A 24,251-nucleotide genomic window follows, 5' to 3' on the forward strand; every position below is an offset into this window, starting at 1 on the left:
TGCCGAATCGATGCGGTCGACGCTCGATTTGTCTCTGAGTTTCTTAGGTTTCTTCCTGGACGCCGCTGGCCACGCGAACGGCGTCTCGCCGTCAAGAAGAACCCCGAGGGGCTCTCGACGAGAGCGATTCGTTGTTTTAAACATTCAACTCAAAGTGAAGACCTCGTTCGCGTTTAAAAAAACAACCCGCGGTGTTTTGCTTTAGCGAATTAGACGGCGATAAAAGTGCCGCGCATTGGGACTCGGGGTACGGGGATCGCGACCCAGTGGCTCGTGGAGTGGAAATTCGCGCTGCTGCTGCTGCTGCTACAAAGCGATGACAGCATCGGCGTCTTTGACAAGGTGAGAGACTCCGAAGGTGGCCCAGAGGCTGCAATGCGGGCAAATGCCCCCCGGGTCGTGAATGTTGTTAACATTATTGGGGTTTGTTGTTGCTGCTTTACTGGTCGACCGAATGATAAACACCGGTTATATCGAGGTATACGCCAGAGTACGGCACATTTACCCGTAGAAATGTCTCGCAGCAAACATAATTTGTGTTAATATATAAAAAAAAACTGAAACGAAGGAAGCTGCCAGACGGCGGTGTAATGGTTAGCGCACTCAACTCGACTTGCAATCCAGGCGACGCCGGTTTCATTCGATCTCCCTGCGCGGCATTTGAAGCAACGTGGTTCCTGACCCCCCCCCCCCACCTCGCCTCTGCCCATCCACCAGCACTGCACAGTGTAAAGGGGCCGGCCATAAATGACGTCACGCACCTAGGGGGGGAGGGGGGTTTGATAATTGTGACGTCACATCGAAATGCGCAACTTTAAATAAATCTAGAATTGTTATAACAACACTAATTGTTATAACAACACTCCTACAACATCAGCGTACAGCGCCACGTTAAATACGCACTACAATGACAATAGTTTAAAGCGATTTGAAGCATGTTTTATTTTCCAAATGGAAATATGATTTTGGGGGAGGGGGCAGAGCTTTGTGACGTCAAATTTGAGGGGGGGCAGAGCTTTGTGACGTCATATTTGAGGGGGGTCTGACTTTTTGTGACGCCGTCCAAAATCGCGTGACGTCATTTATGGACGGCTCCTAAATGGGCACGCCGCCGTCGATCGGCAGTTCGCGTGCGGTGCGGTAAAGTGTGGTGGGTACGCCCAGCTCATCCCAGAAGTCTGGTCAGGGTGGACGATGACACCAAATACCGTAACACGACAGTGCTGCCATAGAGCTCCCTCGAGTGGAGGAGGCTCTTCCGCCGGCATTTAGAAAGCAAGCAATTGGCTGAGAATCGAGAGCAATTTGACTTGTGCCGCCGTGCCGTTAGCACGTTAAGCGCATGCCAACCAGTGCATTCATTACTAAAATTTACACAGGATATGGTTACCGGGCCCAGACTTTCTGAACCGGCAATCATCTTCTGAAAATGGTTACCAGTTTATAGCAGTTGTTGCGTAACAACCCCAAAAAAACATTACATAACATCTGGTGCGACGCCTTGATTTGCCAAAAATTTGGCCTAAGAATCTTAAATTTAGTTTGTGAGGTGACGAACATTACTCTCATATGGAATAATTGGTGGGAAAGTGCTACCCCACCTATTGTGCAGAACAGCGGTTACTTGGAGGGATCTGAGGAGAGAAAGTTCTGTTATATCCACTTCAGTGGGACATTCTCTAAGACGAAAGTTTGCACAGCATTGTGTGAGATAATGGATGTTTTGCCTCATGACATGACACTGTAGCACAATCAAGATATTCTTTGTGGGAAATTTAAATCAGTCGTTGAGATTGACTATTTCTTAATTTAACCAGGGAGACTATTGAGATTCATTCTTAATTATATTTAAGGCCGTATTCACAACTGGTCTTGAGCCTTGAACGGGGGACAGGGAGTCGACAGCACGAATGGCTGGGAGAAAGGGGACTGCAGACGAGGGGGGGGCAGCAGGGGAGAATAAGCAAATAACACTACTAATAAATGGTAAAAACGAGACCAAACTGATTAGAAAATGTATTATTTTATTATTGAGTTGAATCACAGCCCCGAATTGTGACATTGAATCACTACTCTTGAAAGTCATCAATATTAAAGCTCCAGCATTCATCTTCCCTTTGCTAAGCCATGCAAGACCCCGCTGATGGAGAGTCTTTATCTTCTAACCCCAACTCTCTCCTCGCGCTGCTCCCTTCCCTGTCCAGGATGGACGGCCCCCGTGCGAGGGGGCCCACGGCAGGACGGGGCCGTGGTCGAGGAGGGGTCCCCCCCAGGCCTCCGGGGAGCGCGTGGGCGGCGGGGGTGCCCGGAGGAGTTGCGGGGTCGCTTTTCCCGGGCGGTAGAGGTCGAGCTGGAACCCCTGCTCGCCCTCCAACTCCGGTGGCAAGAGGTCAACCGGGGCCAAATATGGGGCCCGCTGCTGGTGGGGTGAAGGTGGCGCGTGGGGGCGCATCCATGGACGGTAAGAGAGACAGCCGTGGTTGAATAAGAAAGAAATACAGTCACGGGCAAACTCGTTATCCCCACATCCTCTTGTTCCCCAATGTGACCCATGTACCCATTCCTCCTCCTCTCCGTGTCTGTATTGCTGTGTCTCCCCTTCACCCCCTGTCTCCATGTTTTTCTCTCCCCTTTTCCCCTGTGTTTCTGCATTAACTTTTCCCCTTGAACCCCATGTTCCGTTTTCTCCCGTGTCTTGTCCATTTCTTCTTGTGTCCCCCATGATCCCATTGTGTCTGTGTTCTTCTTTATTCCTTTCCCTTCTCTTCCATGTCCCCGTGTCCCCCGTGTCTCTTGGTTTTATGACTCTGTGTCTCGACATCTCCTTCCTTGTGCCCGTGTATCTTGTGTCTCCCTGCTCTCTTCATCCCCGTGTCACTTTTCCCCGTGTCCCCATGTCGTTATCTCTCTTTTGTCCCCATGCAACTGTGTGCGCATCTCCCTCCATCCAACCCTTGTCCCTGTACCAGGCCGCTCAGCCCAGCAGAGATTCCACGAGGCTCAACTCGCCAACCAGGCGGCCGCCAGAAAATTCACCAACGATTGCGACAGGTCCACCTCCTCGGATGATGACGACGACGACGATGAGGATAACGACGTTAAGGAAGCGCAGAGCAACAGAATCCTGGACTCGGCACTCCGCCAATACACAGGGCAAGCAGGCAAGTGCTTAAATGTGCATTTATGCATGTGTACATGTGTGTATGCACATGCCGTACACATGGGTACACATCACAATTTGGGGTCGAATATTTATCCAATTATGGATATTTTTGTTGTCTCGTTTGTACTAACCCGTTTGTGTTGTTTCTCATTTTCCCTGTCTTGTTGCCAGTTTTATTTAAAATCTCCATGAGTCGAAATGTAACGTGAGAATACCTTTGCATGTAATGTGTAAAAAATATCAACACAAGCGGTTGTCATCAGGCAATTTATAAAGGTTTGGGGACCCTCCAGAAAGATAGTCTTCAGACTCAGTGAAGCTTTCCTAGGTACACAGGCATAATCTGCCTGTATATCTCTATGCATCGCTCCATGTGTCTCCAGAACCAAACAGTAGTCTCAGCCTTCTGCTCTGCAATCTCTTAATAATGCCTTTTATTTGCCCAGGAACGAACTCTGTTATGGATTATTTTTTGAAAAATTATATTAATGAGTGTTTGGCTTCATGTGGAAAAAAACTGGAGAACTCGGATAAACTCCACCGAGCACATGAGGGTATAACACAGCCATCTTCTGGCCACCTTGCAGCCCCATGACCGACTATGACTTGTGGAAAGCCCCGGGGGGTCGACCATGCAAGCACTAATCGAGCTCGATCCCCTGTGTGCGTGTAGGCACGGAGGGGGCGGTTGTGCTGGAGAGGACGAGGCAGCTGCTTGAGGAGTGTCTGCAGTCGGGGGCGCTCTCCTGTCTCGTGTGCATCAGCAGCGTGAAGCGCACGCACGCCGTGAGCGCGCGCACGCGTGTGGCACACATAGCACACGCCACACACACCACTCACACACTCTGAATGGTGTACACTACGCACACGCGCATAGCTTACACCACTCACACACTCTGAATGGTGTGCACCACACATGAATAGCATACACCAAACACACGCTGTGAATGGTGTAAACCATACACCACATGCACACATTCATAGCATACACCATACAGACCACGAATGGTGTACACCACACACATGCATAGCATACACCTCACACACTAAATGCTGTACACCACACACATGCATAGCAAACACGGCAAGCTGTAAGCACACGCCACACTCACACGCACTGCACAGCATGCATCACTCACACGCGGTACTATGGAAGACACCACACACTGGACTGAGGGGAATCATACAATGTGTACACCATACGTGCACACGCAGCATGTGCAGAGTACTCCACACATGCACACTTAGTGTACACCACACATTCGCTCATTGCTTGCACAGCTGCACCCTACATGCACGTATACATCATATCCCGCACATGCACCCACACGTACTACTTGTAACCATGTGCACTACATGTACCCCTGTGCATTGTGTCTAATCGTATGTATTGCATGTACCTATGTGTATTGATTGTATCCATATGTATTGTGTATGTGCGTGCAGGTGTGGAGCTGCATGGGATGCTACAGCGTGTTCCACCTGCCGTGTGTGCAGCAGTGGGCTCGGGACAGCGCTCGCCTCGCTGTGCCCTCCCCGCTCTCCCCACAGCACTTCCCGGCTGTCGACACGCCCTGGCACTGGTGCGCATGGGGATACATGGGGGGGGGGGAGGGAGGACGGAGGGTTTTCGCCTTCGCAAGGCAGGATGTCGGGACGGCCGCGAACTTTAAAGGGTTCCTGAAAAGTTGTTGATTAGTCTTTCGTCAATTAATAAGCAGCCAATATATCTGCTTGATATATCTATCCACATACAAACTAAACTTATTATTACACTTTTCATTAACCAGGAGGCCTTTTGGGAGTCCACTATTTCAGCAGATGGGTGCAATAGAAGCACACTTTGGACCGGTTTTGACATGCAGTGTGTCTTCAGTAGTCTAGGTTGCTTGAACCAATGCTGGTGAACTGCCAGGTGTTATAGGTAAGAAGCCGCTATTAGTTGTGGGTCACAATCTTTTAGTCTATCAACTTTACGACGAATATTCCGAGCTCTAATCGCAGCGCGTCCCCACGGCGCGCGTGCAGCCCCAAGTGCCGTCACGAGTACGCGCGGAAGGAGGCACCCAGCGTGTACTACTGTTGGTGCGGCCGGGAGCCCGACCCCCGGCCCGACCCGTGGCTCGTGCCGCACTCGTGCGGGGAGGTGTGCAACCGCGAGCTGCGGCCGTCCTGTGGCCACCGCTGCCTCCTGTTGTGCCACCCGGGTAACTCATACACTTGTGTACAAAAACACGCATGCATGCATGCAGAGGGCTGCCAATCCACACACGCATGGCTGCCCACCCACCTACACACACCGACATAGACAAAAATGTTGGCCACCCACCCCCTCGTGTGCTGTTCTGGTCTTCATAGGTGCTCGCTAAAAGCACTTGCCCCAACAGTCTGTTAAGGTTGTACAGCAGATGTTTGTATTTGCCTTTGTGTCTTGACATGTTTTCATTCACTCCTTGTGTGCATGCTCCCCTGCTCCCAACCCCCACACTCCAATGCCCCGTGCAGGCCCGTGCCCCCCTTGCCCCCAGGTGGTGCGCGTCCCATGCCACTGTGGAGGGGGCGGCGTTCAGAGCCGGCGCTGTGGGGGGCGTGCGTGGTCGTGCGGCACCCCCTGTGGTCGCGCCCTGCCATGCAGGCAGCACAAGTGCAGCGTAACGTGCCACGCAGGTACACACGGCGTGTATACACACACGCGTCGTGCATGCACATACGCTACGTGGGTATGCAGTACTTGCCTCAACAGACTATTTGGGGGATCATTGTTTTGTGTGTGTGTATGTGGTCTATGTAGGTTGTGGGGGACTATACTATAGCGGTTAGCGCTCTACGCTACAATCCCAGCCACCCGAGTTTGATGCCCACTCAGGGCCAACACCAGTGATAAATATCTGAAATAGTCCTGGGCCTTCCCGGGGTCGATTCGGCCCCAAAATCAGTACCTGGTACGGTGCGTAAACATTTGCACTGAAGAGACAACGGCGGCCGGGCGTGGTGCTGGTGACCCCCACCCCCTTGTGTGCCGTGCTGACCTTCATAGGTGCTCGCTAACAGCACTTGCCTCAACAGTCTATTCAGGGTATACAGGGGGACCTTGATCTTTTTGTATGTAGGTGAGTGTCCCCTGTGCCCGCACGTGAGCTCCCAGCTGTGCTGCTGTGGGACCTCGCGTGCTATGAGGCCGTGCAGCTCCCCTGACTGGCAGTGCATAAAGGTAACATGTGAGCACACACACAAACACACACACCCACACGCATTCAGAAATGCACACACACTAAGACATAGTCATACACACGATTACGCACCTGTGAATCTTACCCATGATGCAATGCATGCATAGTAAGCGTGAGCCTTGATTTGAATCAATGAATCGATGCATTATTACATGCCTAAAGCAGTGCATGATGAACCTGTTCAGTTCCTGGCCACAGTTAAAGAGGAGTATGGAATATTTGAACCGGTCCTTGGTCTCCCATTAGTTGACTCAGCCTTCCCTGATTACCAGGTGTAACGTGTTAATAAACATCAGCATTGGGGAGAGGCAAAGGGGGCCATGTCTGGTGATGGCCACATTACTTTCTCATGGTCGCAAACAGCACTCTCCCCAACAGCCTATATCGGTTATACGGGAGATTTCAATGCTTATCTGTGCATCAGGCACCTCCGATTAGCACAGTTGGCTACATACAGTGTGAAAGAAGTTTAATTTATATAAGTGTGCATCTGTGTATATCTGCACACGTGTGCCCTGGTGTGCATGGGTGTGTGCACGTTGTGCATGAAGGCATTTAAGTGCAACGTACACAAGTGTGAGCATGTGTGTCTGCATATTTGGGGAGTGGTAGGGTCGCGGTTAGCGCTACAAACCCAGCGACCCAAGTTTGATTCCCACTCACAATATCTAAACCGGACCTGGGTCGACTCGGCCTCAAATGAGCACCTGGTGCGGTGTGTAAACATCGCCACTAGGGAGGCAAAGGCAGTCTGGTGTGGTGCTAGCCACCCACCCACTTGTGTGCCGTGCCGGCCTTCGTAGGTTCTTGCAAAGAGCACTTGCCCCAACACAGGCGGGTCTTTGTATGCGTACGTGTCAGGTGTGTGGGAAGGCATTTGACTGTGGCGTACACACGTGTGAGCTCGTGTGCCACGCGGGGGCGTGTGGTTCGTGTCCACGCTCCGGGGAGCGCAGCTGTCCCTGCGGAAAGACAAGTACGTACACACGCATATGCGCACACGAGCGTGCACGCATCCACCTGCTCACACACTTTCACACACACAAGTAACTCATGCACACGCACATACCTACAAATACAAGTGTACAAAGACACATGAACACGTACACACGTACTTGTACACGCACACACGCATACACGCATGTGCATACACATACATGTGCATGTACATGTGTGTACACGAGGATATGTGCACACTCACTTGCATGATGATAATTTCAAGTGGAAGATGAGATGATGGACAGGTCTGACAATAATTGCGGTGACCGTTGAAAAATTGTTGACGCCTGCAATTCATTATTATCATGTAGACGATGGTAACAATGATGATGGTGATCATGGATCATGATGTCGCTGATGGAAATGAAGCCAATGATCACGACACGGCTGATGAGGCATCTTATGATCTTGGCAATGCCGACCACACCGGTCAATACTGACGATGCTGTTGATGGTAATGATGATGACAACAACGCTGATTATGCTGATGCTGCTGCTGACAATGTTGTTAACTATGCTGCCGATGAGGCTGCTGCTGCTGCTGCTGATAATGATGGTGATACTGGGGGCCAACCCTGCAGGGTGCTCCTTGCCGTGCACGGAGGAGGTGCTGCTGTGTGGGGACACGTGTGGCCGCCTCTTGTCATGCGGCGTCCACACCTGCGCACAGCGCTGTCACCGTGGACCCTGCGACACCTGCCGGCAGGTGAGGGGGCGGGGACTGGGTGGTCAGGGGTAGGGCTGAACGATTTGGGGAAAATATCTAATTGCAATTTTTCTGACAGATATTGCCATTGCGATTGGATTTGCGATTACATTTTTTTAAGTCAAGCTTCAGTTCAATATTCACTGTGTAATAGATTTAAAACGTGATGGAGCATTACCACATGATACCATCAAAATATGAACTTCTCTATGTATTCTAATGCAAGGATGAGAACTTGACAGATATGAATTGCTTCCAACATGTATTTATTTAAATGTTTTAATTGAAATAGAACAATCAAACATAGAACAAATGTTAAGTTAAATAAGTAAAGGTATAATAATAAATAATAAAACAATTCAAATAAGAAAGTAATAGGACTTTTCAAATCGCAAAAATCCGCAGCCTTTGCGATTTGCTAATCGCATTGTTTCAAATTGCGATTTAGATTTGAAATCGATTAATCGTTCAGCCCTAGTCAGGGGCAGGCCAAGGGTGGGCGTGGCAGTGCTGGCCTTGGTGAGGGTTAGCTGGGCTGCGTGGTGAGTGTCTGTGTTGTTTCCGTGTCCCTGTGTCCCTACGTCATGGCGCTCACGTGCAGGTGGTAGAGAAGGTGTGTCGGTGCGGTCGCCACTCGAAGGCGATGCCGTGCCTCAAAGAGTATCTGTGCGACACGCGCTGCACCCAGCAACGCACCTGCCAGCGCCACGCCTGCCGGCGCAAGGTGTGTACGTCCACACACGTGTATTTGTGCATCGGATCAACATCGCTACCCCTCGTTTGCCCCCGTGGCCTTAATAGGCACTCGCTAACTAACATCAATCTGTCTGACAGGCAGTCCATTTCATTTGGCTTATCTTTGTATGTCAGGCTTGTTACCAATACGTCAACCGTCGTCGATGCTTCTCTGTGCCCCGATGTGTTCCTGCACGTCCCCGTGGATCCCTTTGTGTTCATCTGTGTCCCTACTTGTCCTTTTGACCCCGTCTTCCCGGGTACCTGTCCTCTCTCGGTGTGCCCACCACTCCACAGTGCTGTGACGGGAGCTGCCCACAGTGCGACCAGGTGTGCGCCCGTTCCCTCTCCTGCAAGAACCACAAGTGCTCCTCCATTTGCCATCCCGGTGAGATGTGTGCAGGGCATCGTGCCTGTGGGGGTGGGTGGGGGTGCAGTTGGGCATGCATGGACGGGGTATGTGCAGCGAGGCATTGGTGAGGAGTGCGGTATATGGCGAGTGTGGCGGGCAGTGCGAGTGAGTAACGAGCGCGAGGTGTGCGTGGTGAGTGTGAAAAGCGTGGAGGTGAGTTGTTACGGTGAGTGTGGTGACAGTGTTAAGAGTTGTGAGTGCGGTAGCTGCGTGCATGATGAACGCGGTGAGCGTGGTGGGTGTGTGGTGACTGTGCCATGCCTCTGTGCTTCAGGCAGCTGCTATCCGTGCGGGGTGAGCGTGGAGGTGAGCTGTGCATGCGGTTCCACGAATGTCACGGTGCCGTGCGGTAGGGAGAAGCACACACGCCCCCCACGCTGCAAACAGCTGTGCAGGTGCGAACCCCCCCCCCCCACCACTACGTTCCTTACACCCCTTGTCCGTGCGTCCCCATTGTGTACGTACAATACACTCGAGATTTCTCTAGCAGCGTCTAAATGTTATCGCATCTCAAGAACCTGTAAAAAACTATGAGCATAGTTTCATGAAAAACAGAACTATGTCTCGTGTATTCCTGTGTGTATGTACGTACCCTTGTCTCTCAGTGTGTCCTCGTGAACCTGTGTTTGTGTGCCCATGTGTACGTGCATGCTTGCGGGCATATGTGGGTATGTATTAATGCGTGCGTGTGTTTGCGTTTATCCCCTGTGTGTGTACATGCTTGTTTGTGGATGTGCACGCGCACGTGTGTGTGTACATGCGTTTGTGGATGTGCGCGTCTGTGTAAATGCGTGTTTGTGGATGTGCGCACGTGTGTTGCTTGTGCAGCGCCCAGTCGGACTGCCACCATGCGGCACGCGAGCCCCACCGCTGCCATGGGGGGCCGTGCCCCTCGTGCCGCCAGACGTGTCGCCTCCCGCTCAAGCCGTGCGGGCACGTGTGTCCCGCCCCGTGCCACGATAACGACACGCTCGCCGAGCCCGCCGCGGTGAGTCGCACTCGCACACACGAAACGACACACACAAATGCACACTCAAAGACGCAGGCTAAGACCGCCCCCCGTGTAGCCCTTAAACTAAACTAAATAATTTTTATTTTACAAGGTGAGGCCCAATGAGCCATATAGCTCTTTTTCAGAAGCAAAGTGGCTAGTCATGTGGAAATTTATAGCAGCCAAATACTCAAAACGCATGATTCTAAATGTGGAGGGAAAAACTGGAGGACCCAGAGAAAAATCCATACGACCACGGGGAGAATATGCAAACTTCAAATATACAGGCGTCAGGGTCTGGATCGAACCCGTGACCTCCTGCATACCAGGTAGGTAACGTCTCGCCACTGTAACTGCCCCCTCTCTGACAGTCACCAGAACCATGCTCCCGAGAGCCCCTTTCCATGCCATATAAACTCTGGTGCCAGAGAGAGGCTCTAACATGCACAGTTCCACTCTTGTATGAGTAGTTGGCGCTAAACGCCGTAGTGACTCAATATACGTCACTACACATTTATCATGTGTACACTGTCATTAATAAGGCTATTACCGATACCCCAATGAAGCCCTCGTATATCGCTCATAGGTAAAAAATAGCACTTTCGGTAACGCACCTCCATTGGAACCATGTTATAACGACCTCCTATAGCGCTGTTTCGTATAGCGTTCCGTTATCAAAAATGCATCCTGAGTGATAAAAGAGGTATGCCTGTACACAGAAGTACACAATTACACAAACACAAGCCGGCACAGTGTACTAACTGTTGTATTACTGTGCCCCGCTCTCACATTAATGTGTATATATACACATATAAATATATGGGGTGGAGCAGTGGCACAGTGGTTTGCACACTGCACCATGCACCTAGCAACCTGAGTTCGATTCCCAGCCACGGCGAGTGATATCTCAACTGTTCCTGGGCGCGGCTTTACCCAATCCACACTGACGAACGTGGTGGAGTATTGTCAAACAACCGACATGTCCAGCGCAATGTCTTGTGGGTACCTGTACATCTCTACATATATCTGCGGATGTCTGTACATGACTGCAATCTACAATGCTCATAAACGTTTGCACGCTCGTGTTTCTGCCCATGCATTGGTGCATGTGCCTGTGCGTGTGTGTGCCCGTGCGTTTGTGTACATGTAGGCTCAGCGCGCTGGCCCCTGGGAGCTGCCAGCGCCCGTGGTGAAACGGGCGGTGTCGTGTCCACCGTGCATGCATCCCACCCCCACGTATGTACACGTACCCATGCGCACGACTCACGTGTGTACGATACAACACAAAGATCCCCCGTATAGGGAAACTGCTGTTAGCGAGCACCTACGAAGGCCAGGATGGCACACGAGGGGATGGGTGGCCAGCACCACACCCCCACACACACAGACACACGCAGACCACATGTGTACACACACACAGCCTGCACACCGATGCATATAGCTCATGTGTGTACACACTCGTACACACATCCCACCTGTGTCCAAATATATTGAAAAGGATCCCCCGTATATCCTTTCACAGATTGTTGGGGCAAGTGCTGTTAGTGAGCACCTATGAAGGCCAGCACGGCACACAAGGGGGCCCTAGATCAGTTAAAATATGCACCTATGTTGTTGGTTGTGAGCAGGGATCAAACTCGGTTGCCAGATGTGTAACAAAGTGTGCTAACCACTGCACTTCTGCTCCTCACTGACACATACCCATGCACACAGCCCACATGTGTACAGACACACACAGACTGTGTGTATACACACATAGCCCACACACCCTCGCATACAACTCACATATGTACACACAGTAGACTCGCAAACACCCACACACTGGCCATATATGTACACACTCCTGTGTAATAGACCACAGTTGGAGGATGTTATGTTCATCATTGTAATATGAATCTGTAGTAACATGTGCACGTGTGTGCATGTCCGTACGTACATGCTTTTGTGTTTGCGTGTGTATTTCAGGAAATGCCTGGGAGGCCATGAGGTGAGCACTGCACGCCCACGGACTTCAACTCGCGTACACACGCATTCAAACCCGCACTCTGATTCTCCCGTGTAGGAGTGCAGTGTGTAAGTTGTTGCGGCGCCGTGTGGATGTGGCATTGCGATGACGACGTGGTTTGTGGTGTTATATGCTGATGGTTTGAAATTCTGAGTGGTGTGGTTTGGTGTGACGTGAGATTGTGACGTGAGATAGTGACGAGTCTGCCAGTAGTGTGGTTTCATGCGGTGTGATGTGACATACTGGTTTTGCAGTGTGCAGTTCGGTATGACCCTCGTGCTGGTAGTCGATTGTAACACGGTGGAGTGTGACGTGTTTGTTGTGTAGTGCAGCACATGCATGTGCGCATGTGTGCGTGCGAATGCTTTGTGGTTTTGTGCACTGCGCCACTAACCCAGTCGCTTGAATTTGATTTCCGGCCGTGGCTAACATCAGTGTCGAGTGATGTATGAACCGGTCCTGGACCTCCCCTAGGGCGACTTATTCACAAATGAGCATCTAGTACGATGTGTGAACATCACCACCGGACATAAAATGGTGGACAGGCGTGGTTCTGGCCACACCACCTCCTCGTGCACTGTGATAACATTAAAATGGTGCTCAGTAATAGCACTTGTCCCGGCAGTCTGCGTCGGGTATACAGGGGATCTTTGCGTGTGTGTCCATGTGTGTGCGTGCATGCAGGAGAGTGCGTTGCCGTGTCACGCCGCCCGCCCCTCCTCGTGCGGCCGTGCGTGTGGTCGATTGCTGGTGTGTGGGAACCACACCTGCTCGCTGGTGTGCCACGCCGTCACGGGCTCCGGCCTACAGGTGTGTACATGGTGTCTGCATACAGTGTGTGTACGTGCATTAGCGTACGTGTGTTATGTCGTAACCAACCCCTTGTGTGCTGTGCCGGTCTTCATTAGTGCTCACTTAAAGCACTTTCCTTTTCTGTATGTTAAGGTTATACGGGGGATCTTTGTTTTTGGTGTGCGATGTACGTGCCAGGCCGGCCCGGAGTGTGCGGTGTGCGAGGAGGGGTGTGCACGGTCCCGCCCGGCGGGGTGTACCCACCGGTGCAAGCGCCGGTGCCACCTGGGCCCCTGCCCGGCCTGCACACACACCATACGCACACCCTGCCACTGCACACTCGTGTCCATCCATCTGTCTGCAGGTGTGCATGTACACAACACACACACACAGTGGTAATCACCATACATGCGCACCCACACACACACACCACTCCTAAGTACACAACAAGGTACACACTGCCTCTCAAACGCACGCGCCAATCAACAATGCACGCCGACACATGCACACGTTGCATACCACATTTACGCACTAAAATGCACCCCACACACACATGCACTGATGTCCACCCTTATATGTATGCATGTTGAACTTCTTTCGCACCGTACGCAGCCAACCGTGCTAATCGGAGGTATGGTGAAGGATAAAATACTAATCACAAAAACAGTTCCCTATGTATTTTTCATATTCTCACTTGTCTGTGTTTTCTTGCATCTATGTATGCGTGTCTCCATGTCCCCGCCTCCTCGCATGTTGTCTCCTTCCGTATCCATGCCTTAACTTTGTGCCCATCCCCACGCTGGTCCACACTTGGGCCTGGTGGCATCTCCACGTGTTCTGCGAGCACCTGCAATCTCGTGTGTGCCTCTGTGTGTCCCGCCCCACAGCGAGCTGCTCTCCGCCGGTGAGACGGAGCGAAGCAAACTGCTCTCCTGCAAGAACCAGTGTCCGCGAAAGGTATGCACCGCACCCACCGTATATACGGTACGCACCACAGTGTATGCTCTAAGTGTGCGTGGGCTCGTGCGTGTGTGTTTAGCTGTTGTGTTCTTGTTGTGTTCTGCACTCTGTGTGTGTGTGTGTGTAGTTGGAGTGTGGACATCGCTGCCGCGCCCTTTGCCACCCGGGCGCGTGCCAGACCGGCGAGGCGTGTACGCACCGCGTGCGCGTGCGGTGTGCATGCACGCGCATCAAGAAGGTACCATGCACACATGCACCGCTGTTCTCTATTTGCGTGGTGTGCGAATTTGGGGTGTATGTGAGGAGTGGTAGTACAATGGTTAGTGCGCTGCGCTACGAACCCAGCGATTCGGGTTCGATTCCCGCTCACGGCCAACGCCAGTTACGACCTCAAACATCTGGCGGGGGATGGAGTCGCGGAGACAAATGCACATCTCCTTGCCAACCAGGTGTGCCTTGTCCCTACATGCACACAGGAACACAATGTTCAGCACACTGCGCTACAAACGCGGCGACCACAGTTCGACTCCCGCTTATAGCCAACATCGGCGACGAATATCTCAACTGGTCCTGGGTCTGTCCTAGGTCGACTCAGCCTCAAATGAGTACCTGGTGCGGTGTGTAAAATCATCACCACTGGGGAGACAAAGGCGGTCGCGCATGGTTCTAGATACCCACCCCCTCGCATACCGTGCCGGCCTTCATAGGTGCTCGCTACCAGCACCTGCCCCAAGTCTGTTAACGCTATACGGGGGATCTTTGTTGTGTTTGTGTGTTTGTGTGTATGGGTTGCTCGTGGGTATGTGCGGTGTGTGTTCACTATGTGTGGTGTTCGAATGTGCTGTGGTGTGTGTATGGTATGTGTGGTGTGATGTACATGGTATTTGTGGTGTGCTCACGTGGTGTTCTGTGTGGCTTGTATGTAGGACTCGGTGTGCTGGAAGGTTCAAACTGGCCAGCTGCGCGTGGATTGTGATGAGGGATGCGAGGAGGAAAAACACAAACTCCAGCAGGTACATAATTGCCGAGTGAGCGGTCAGCACTCTTAATTACTGAACCGTGGTGTAATGCATTGTCTGTGTGGTGCATGTGTGGCAAAAATAGAATAATGTTACATAAGGCAGCCTGCACACAATTTCCATCCTCCCTCAGCAGTTGGCTTGGGAGGTCATCCCTGCCCTGGTCTCAGGCTCTGTATCGCTCTTTGCACCTTTAGGGCAGATGTGAAATCAGCCATCCACTCACAAATGATGACTATTTCCTCCAACTTTTGAGGCTATGCCACCGTCACAGCAACTGGAGGGGTTTGCCCTGTGTGCGTGGTGTGTGTGAGTGGTGGGATAGAGAAGAGATGGCTCATGTGGTACATGAGGATATGGAGCTGAGTGGACATACCGATGACTGGTACCAGCAGTGTTAAAATTGGCCTCTGTGGAGGAGACTCGTGAAGGACGCTACTGAGCAGTTGGAGGCAGTCGCCCTCCAGCAACAACGGAGGGCAGAGGAGCGACGCTCACAACGAGCAAAGCACCGGGTGGCTAAAGCGCAGCAAGTTGGCACAGTAGGGGGCACAGGTGGTGCATCGGCCAGTCATCTCAGTCGACCTGTGGCACCTGCTGGGTCTGCCCCATGACCTACACTCACGTGGCCTCCACGTGCACATAGCCTGGCACAAGCGCCATGGTGACGTCACCGCCACTTAGTGGCAAATGACGGTTGTTGTGCGTGTATGCTGCAGGGGTGCAGGCCGAGCCAGGGCCACACGAGGCAATACTTACAACAACAGTCGGAGTGCCAGGCAGCTAAAACGCAGCTAGTGGGCACAATTGGGAGCACCGGTGGTGCTTCTGCCATTCAGTCAACCCATGGCACCTGTGTCCATCCCATGATACTTCACGTGGCCTCAGAGTGCACCTAGACTGGCTTGGGCACTGTGGTGACATCCCTGCCACTCGGTGGCGAATTGCGGATATTATTGTTGTGGAATGGTTCGGTGTGATATGCTCGGAATATGTAAGTGGTGTAAGTGGCGCAGGATGCGTCGGAAAGTGTTCTTTGCTTGTGGTGCATGTGCGGTATGTGGTATCGTGCGTGCGGTGTTTGTTGTGTAGGTGAAGTTTGCCGAGGAGCAGGCTGCCTTAGAAGAAGAGGAGAAAAAGAAACAGGTGATGCACGCACACACCCAACTATACATGACAAAACAATGGTCGCCATTCAGCACTTAGTGACAGTGACCTCACCATGGTGCTTGTACCAAGCGAGGTGCACTTTGAGGCCACGTGAAGTTGTCGAAGGCTTGCTAGCAGGTCACGGAACAGCCCCAAGTGTTATATGGGGTAACTGGGATGACAACTTGGACATACACATACCCTTACTCATGAATTAACATCTCAACACAAACACACCTGTACATAAAGATAAAGATCCCCCGTATAGCCTTAACAGACTGTAGGGGCAAGTGCTGTTAGCGAGCACCTATGAAGGCCGGAACGGTACACGAGGGGGTGGGTGGCCAGCACCACGCCCGACCGCCTTTGTCTCCCTAGTGGCAATGTTTACACACTGCACCAGGTACTCATTTGAGGCTGAATCGACCTAGGGCGTAGCCCAGGACTGGTTCAGATAATCGTCACTGGTGTTGGCCGTGAGCAGGAATCGAACTTGTGTCGCCGGGTTCGTAGCGCAGTGCGCTAACTGCTAAGTGACCACTCCCCACACACCTTAGTACACGTATGCAAACCTCCACCGATATGAACTCGCACTCAGCTGTGATTTTAAACTTTACTTCATCATTTGAATTTGCCAGTGGGTTTGGACCTCCATGCTGCCGCATGTCTCCGTGTCCCTATGTTTGTGTCTTCCTGTTACCCATCTCTCCATCCCAGTGTGTGTGTGCATATTCCCTCTTTCCCACGTGTCACTGTGTCCTTCTGTGTCCCCATGTCTCCCTTTGTGTTCCCGTGTCTCCCCATCTGTTCCCACGTGTCCTCGTGAATCCCCATGTCTCTGCGTCTTATTTTATCTCGCTGTTCCTGCGGCCTGTCTGTCCCCCGTACGTCCCCATACATTCCTGTTTGTTCCTGTGCAGGCGGAGCTGGAGTCTTACGCGCGTCTCTTCGGGAAGAAGCGCCGTCGCGAGCGCTCCCAAGCACTCTCCGCACCCGCTGCCTCGCACACGCGCAGGAACATCGCCATCACAGCCATCGCCGCCACCGTCATCGCCATCATCGCTTCCGCTGTCTCTTACATATACAAGGATTGATCATTACCCATCATCGCATTCATCACCATCATCACAACCATCATCGCCATTATCACGAGTATCACCATCATCATCATTGCCATCATCATCACTGTTATAACCTAGGCCAGTTTGGACTAACACTCACCTTCGCCATGACCCTCGTCAGCACAGGTACACTCAATACTATAACAATGTTGATGGTGGTGATATATTAATGCGGGCTGTTTACTTGAGGGTAATACAATCATGTTTGTTGTTGGAATAAATGGAGCTCATATAGTGATTAGACACACGACCCGAGGCCTACGCACAGCAGACACACATCCGTACACCGATGTACCCCCTTTGTCATTCTATGAATTTTCACGATTCGGGATGGCAATATTTAATCAAATAGATTCTATTAACCAAGTTCTTAGTTGACTGTCTTAGCCCGGCCACTAATGGCTGCACAAAAAAAGCCCATCGCATTATAGATTGACCGCAGTGAATTTTTTAAAATGTATTCTTGAATTGAACTGTGGCCCTGAATTGAAATATTTCTTACAACTGCAATGGGGTGAATTGTTCACCCCCCTTCCACCCAATGAAAAACCACAGTAAATAATACCAGTCACTCGCACTCGCCATACACACCACTCTTGCCCACCACACCACTCGTGTTCCTAACACATGTTCACCACACACACTACTCATGCTAATCACACATACACTGCTCGCAGTGATATACATTTGTTCTCAAAAGAATTGTGTTTGAAAGTGATGTGCGCATGTTAAAGAAGAGATATACGGGCAGGAGCGTTCCACTAGAATGGATGGGTCCAAGTCCTGATAGGGTGTTACTCCCCAAGCCGTCATCATCTCAGGCTCATGGTACCACGATCCAATTTTACGTCTGTGCATGAGTCTATTGTATCACTCCATCTCATATTAGAAGGGGAGACATCCTTTGGCAAAATTGTTCAGAGCAACATTATTAAGTGTTTTGTTTTCTCCATTAGCTTGACCAGAGAGACAATGGCATATAGAGACGTACATAAAAAAATTAACTCCATTAAACTGTACACAAATGCACAGCCTTGTACTGCCATCTGCTGGCCACATAGCCAAACTAATTTTACTATGTCCTGAAGTCAGACCGTTTCATGAGCAGATCTTGATTCCCCAATTTGACGTCTCACCCCACCACCTCTGAGCTTGCTTCGTGAACAAGATTTAGTTTAAATAAGGGGCCGTAAGTCAGATTCCGTGGGGCGTGGTGCTGGAGTCGGCAACGACGTTGGTCCCATCGCCTTCAGTGAGTACCCGCGGCACGCAGGAGAGCCACGTTGGCAGCAGGACGGGGCAGGTAAGGGGCCGTCCATAAATGAGGTCACGCACCTAGAGGAGGGGGAGGGGGTGAGAAATGTGACGTCACATCAAAATGCGCAACTTTAAATAAATATAGACAACACGTTCTACTTAATTAAATAGACATTCTCCGACAACAGAGTGCAGCACCACATTAAATACGCACTACAATGACAATAGTTTAAAGCGATTTGAAGCATGTTTTTTTTGGGGGGTGGGGCAGAGCTTTGTGACGTTATACAGTATTTGAGGGGGGGGGTCTGACTTTCTGTGACGAAGATGGGGGGGTCAAAAATCGTCCAAAATCGCGCGACGTCATTTATGGACGTCCCTTAAGGTGGTCGGCGGTTGCGGACAGAAGGTTTTGGGAAGGAAGAGTCAAATCTAATTGTGTTTTTGCTTCAACACTTGCGCACCTTACTAGCACATCTGCCACGCATTGAGCGAATTTCACAGTGGAATCGCAGCAGCCAGCCAGGCCCAACGACGCATTCTGCCGATATACCGTCCCTCCACATTCTAAACGTTGCAAGGCAACGATTGTGACCATGGGATGAAGCCCTCCTCCCATCAGGCCCAGCATGCCACGTGCCATCACGCTGTGTATTTTATGCACGCAGCGGTATTATTGATTAATTAAGGCAAACATGGGGCTGTATTATTGAGACCACTGGATACCAGTTTCGTGCTTACACGTAGTATGGTGAGGTTGCGTGGCATGCAAGGCATGACGGGCAGACCGATTGTAATCGTGCATTTCGGTGTATATAAATTACCTTGTACGTGCATTGCATACCCAGGGAACATACAACGTTGGCATGTGGTTGGAAACGTACTTTCCAACCCTACCGATTTAAGCGTTATTCTGCCAATGTTTTTACCGCGACACCAAATAACCGAATTTCGATATTCATCATTTCCCTTGTTAATGCGATCTTTGCTTTGATAATTAGTTTGCGGTAACATTGTTTTTTAAGTGCAACCTGCTGCTTACACTGGTAGGGTTAGCCGTATTGCTAGGTTTACTCAGCATTTACCCAGTAAAACACGCAATTCTGAGCCAACGTTGGTCTATCATCGTTTGGTCCAACGGTTCCACCCACGTGTCAACTTTGACCATATTGTTGCATGTTTGCTGAGTATCTGATGAGTTACATTCGCAGAAAGTGTTGCAATTGGTGTGCTGAATCCCAACCCTCAGCACGTGTTGTGTTTCGGGAGGCAAGGCGCACGCTGCGCCGTCGTGCCGCCGTGCCGAAGCGCGTCCAGGAAGGCGTTTGCCACAAGTTCCGCTTGCAGCCCACGAAACTTCCCCCTTTTTGTCACACGTTGGGACTTTTTTTGTGCCTATATTTTTTTCGCTGCCACTGCTGCCACGAGTCCCATTTATAGCCCTGCCTGCCAACATAGCGATGTTGAGCAAGGAGGACTTACAGTGCGCGTGTCGGCAAGGGTTGTAGTATACGACACCTTTCACCAATGATCCCCAATGTCGGTTAAACCCGTCTTGGCAAATGGCAAATAGGTGATCATGGCCACACCACCGCACTGATGATCAATAATGATAAAAGTACATGTGATGGATCAATAATGATAAAAGTAAGTACATGTACAGCTTTTTAGTTCGCTGGTGGTTGAGCGCTTTCCCACGCCGTACGGGTCATGGAGGTCAAGTGATGAATTCGCCATTGCGGGTTCGTGAATGCATAAGACAGACGTGTGTGCACGACCCTGTGCTGACCACCACGGAGCCCTACCGGCATTCTGCCCATAACAACTTGGCGTGCACGACGGCCGCCCATCCGCGTCCTATCCATCTTTAAAACTGCTTAGCTTTACAGATCTGACGCACGGAGCGCGCATTCCAGGCTAATTGGTGATAGACGGATGAATATGGGTTCCACTTAAACATGTATCTTAGTCCATCAGCCTATTGGGTTACCAGACTAATATCCAGTATAATGTTTAAACACGATCTCATGTAAAGTCAGAACTATTAAACAATGCTGATAGGTTATAATTTGTTATAAGCAAGAGCACCTTATTTATAAGGCAGAGTCTAGGCCAATCCAATAACAAAAACGCTGTTGTCGAGTCTTGTGGGTAAACAAATAGACCTGTCTTGTGGTCTTTCTCAACCAATATTTTTGCTAAATATATAGAAATGATATGCTCTATTTACTTTGAGGCCAGTTGAACCAATTAAAATGTAGAAGCCAGGCACAATACAAGTAATGATACGAACGAGACATTCAAATCGGTTCTTATACAAGACAACAAATACGGTTTATAGTATTCTTGAATCTAAATGCAGTCCTGCTGAATCATGGCATTTTATCAAATTGAATGGAGGAAATTATTGTGACACTATGATGGACATGTACTGGCAATTACACATCTCTTTTTGGAGGTTCTGAGCCGATGGTGGAAATTGCACATTCCTATGACAAGAGCGATGGCGCAGTGATTAGTGGACTGCACCGTGAACTTGGCGATGTGAGTTTGGATTCCCAGCCATGGCTAACATCAGTGGTTTGGAGTGATGCCTGTGAACTGGTTCTACCCCCCTCCCCTCTCCGCCCTTCACCATCCTTCACCGATCACAGTGGTGAAGTGTGATCAAGTAACCCCTATGACGAACGTGGAGTGGCGAGGCCTTCAACATTGATTTTACAAAAAAGCGGAAATAACACAATTTGAGTATATATCTATCACAATCATTGAAAGTGGACTGTCATCAAAATTAAGTAAAGGGGTAAGTCAGAGCTGGTCGAAGTCCCTTTGGAAAACATAATTTGGTCAACAAAATCAGGACGCCAATGAGGCCTAATAAGGGAGGCTTTTAATGCACGTTGGGTGACCATAACATATACAGCTCATAGAAAAGTTTTCAAAGAAATACTGAGTGCTGCATGCTGGGAAATACGCTGAGAAAAAAACATTGAAATCTGAGACATCACAGTGACAAGAGAATAGAGAAGTGGGCTTGAGCAGGACAGGTTCCAAGAAGGGGTGAACTCTCGGTAGCCAAGACTTTAACAACAACAAAAACAGCCAAAGGAGAGGACGTGCATGACGAGAGGACGTCAACTGAGGGGTCTGGGGCAATTAAATCAGCTGGTGTGCAGGAGTTCGATGGATTTGCTGAGGCTGTGAGAGATGGTGATGGCTTGAAGAGGGATTCGTCCAGCAGTGGATATACTATGGCTGATGTGTGTTTATACCATCATTCTATACCATGTGCAGTTATTTAACATGCAGGTTCACACTTCGGTGATGTCAATTATGTTTTTGTAATGCAGATAATTTAATTATTTGAATATTTTAAGGACAGGAAAATCGATGTGTTATTGACCGACTAGGCCTTCATCACGAATAAACAAGGGTGATGGCGGTGATGTATCTTGCCATCGGCGAAATCCAGGCGACGGCAGTGTCTCCTTTTGCATGGTTCGTTTGTTGAGGTCAAGGCCTGTTAGTGAGCACCTATTTAAGTCCACATTTATTGATTGTGCGCATGTGAAATGGCCTTACAAACAGGTCTTTCCATCATACGTGATCATCGTAATTAATATTTGTAATATGTACTGCTGGATGAAGGTCTCCCCACACGTGTCGGTTTTGTGGGTGGTTTGACCATATTTCACCACGCTGGTGAGTGTGGGTTGGTCAAGCTGGTGACGGAGAGGCTGCTCTGAACAAGTTCAGATAGAGTATAGTGCTCCAACCGCCATATCAACTTCTCCGTACACCGCACTGAAGTACAATTCATCCAGCATTCAACCCTTTTCACACATCTAATTCTCATAAACCTTACAATACCACTACATATAAATAATCTGTCATATCGCCCTCAAATATTATTCTTACAGCAGTATTCACCGCACACATCCTCTTCCCGTAAACCATGCGCATTGTGAAAATATATTACATAAAACATGTGTTTTGAGGCCATACATAAACCCTGAAAAATAAAAGCGTGACTAAAGTCACAAAGAAGTTAAATTATGATTTCAAGCTTTCGTGACTGCAGGAATTACTCTTTGGTTCTTTCGGTAAAGTCGCGTAGAAAGAAAAAGAAAATTATTTAAATACGAAGTTTCGATTGCAAAACAAGCAGTCGTCATCAGGTAGAACTAAATTTGAGAGACAAAACACAAACACGGAGACACAAGCAGAGAGAGACACAACATAGACACACAGAGACCCAAGAAGAGAGAGGGGGGCAGAGAGAGTTGTGGGTCTGCTGGAGCAGAGAAATTAGCATGTCAATGAGAGAGTTGTGTGGAAATCCACCCCAAAGCGGCCGGGAGAGAAAGAGCGAATGGACCTATGAGAGCCTGGTAAATTTTAGAGAGAGAAATAGGCAGTTTGAGAAAACAAAATTAGTCGGAGCGGGCCACACACAGGTGGAGTGAGCAGCGCTGCGCTGGAGGCAACGAGGACGTCTATCGAAATTGAAATAAATACAAATAACTTTAACCGTTCGGATAGCTACCGCCTTAGTGCTGCGTGGAAGTTGGCTGTGTCGGGTGGTGGCAGGTTTTAACGACTTTTACGCGATCTAACCCCAAAAAAAACCTCTATTATAGATCAACAGAGAAAATCAGTCAAGTTTTGACTGGACTGAAAATAGCAACGTAAAATAGGGGGTAAACTGCATTGACTTGAAGCTGTGGGACAGGAATAACGTGGATATAAAAATTTAGAAAATCAACAACCGTGACACTTAACAATGCATTCGGGTAGGACGGCCGTACTGCTGCTGATGATTTATAAAATAATAATGAAACTACTCCTGGCCACAGTGATTCTTTGTTTTGACATTGTGGTGATCGTAGCGGCCTCGGTCGGCTGAAAGGAGTCACGTGAACCCAATACGTACAACCATGTGTATATGGACAGACCGTTTGCCATTCCACTGCTGTTTGAGGGTTTATGAGATTATGCTTCACTGCGCTGGTCAATGCGAGTTGGTGAAGGTTGGGGGAGTAACAGTCTCCCTCCCCCCACTGCCCACAGCGCAAATTACTGCTGCCGGTTGCGCATGGCGGTCACTCATCCAAGCACTACCCAGGCTCAAACTCTGCTTAGCTTCCGAGCTCCGATGGGATCGGGCGCATTTCCTCGTTAAGGAGAATAAACCATCGTCACATGAACTCCGGTCGTCATCCTCGCAGCGGCGGCTTGTGGCTGGCCGTCGAACAAAGACGGCGGTCACCGCATCGCGCGGCGCTTTCAGATGCGCTTCTGTGGCCGTCTGGAATGCTCTTCTTTCCGATATTAGGAAGCCACTGGAGATGTGCAAATTTTAAACATCTAGATTGGCAAACTCATTTCTTTACAACTGTTTTTTGTGTTGAGTCTGTTGTCCTTCCCACGCACCTCCGATTAGCACGTTTGGCTATGTACGGTGCGAAATAAGTTCAACATACATACACATACATACACAGCGCCCTCTAGTGAGTGTATCATTGGTACTCCATTTATATTCCCCAGAAGGATGATAAGCTGATTGTCATGATCTTCTATATATAAAAAAGGGAAATTTGTGAATTTATGTGTCTGTTCGAAATGTTTAGCATGCTTCCCGACATGCAACAAACTTGAAATTTGGCATGTGGGTAGTTCCCAGACTGTACACCATGCAGAGGGGGTTGGAGG

The 24,251-nt window shown here is 49.9% G+C and overlaps 1 protein-coding gene across 1 annotated transcript; it reads left to right on the forward strand.

The window, feature by feature from the left end:
• Positions 1–55: 55 nt before the first annotated feature.
• Positions 56–24,144, forward strand: NFXL1 (nuclear transcription factor, X-box binding like 1). The gene is made up of 23 exons (XM_061560087.1): positions 56–342; positions 2,205–2,461; positions 2,970–3,161; positions 3,837–3,949; positions 4,610–4,746; positions 5,192–5,370; positions 5,669–5,830; positions 6,274–6,374; positions 7,255–7,369; positions 7,974–8,098; positions 8,700–8,822; positions 9,131–9,221; positions 9,520–9,640; positions 10,074–10,233; positions 11,387–11,472; positions 12,202–12,223; positions 12,926–13,051; positions 13,232–13,395; positions 13,918–13,990; positions 14,121–14,231; positions 14,920–15,006; positions 16,105–16,158; positions 17,082–24,144. The coding sequence occupies exons 1-23, from the start codon at positions 317–319 to the stop codon at positions 17,253–17,255; spliced, it is 2,799 nt and encodes a 932-aa protein (XP_061416071.1). The 5' UTR covers positions 56–316; the 3' UTR covers positions 17,256–24,144.
• The last annotated feature ends 107 nt before the right edge of the window (positions 24,145–24,251 follow it).

Source organism: Lethenteron reissneri, chromosome 26 (assembly GCF_015708825.2).
Source record: "Lethenteron reissneri isolate LAM-NWPU_2019-01 chromosome 26, ASM1570882v1, whole genome shotgun sequence".
Lineage (NCBI taxonomy): Eukaryota > Metazoa > Chordata > Hyperoartia > Petromyzontiformes > Petromyzontidae > Lethenteron > Lethenteron reissneri.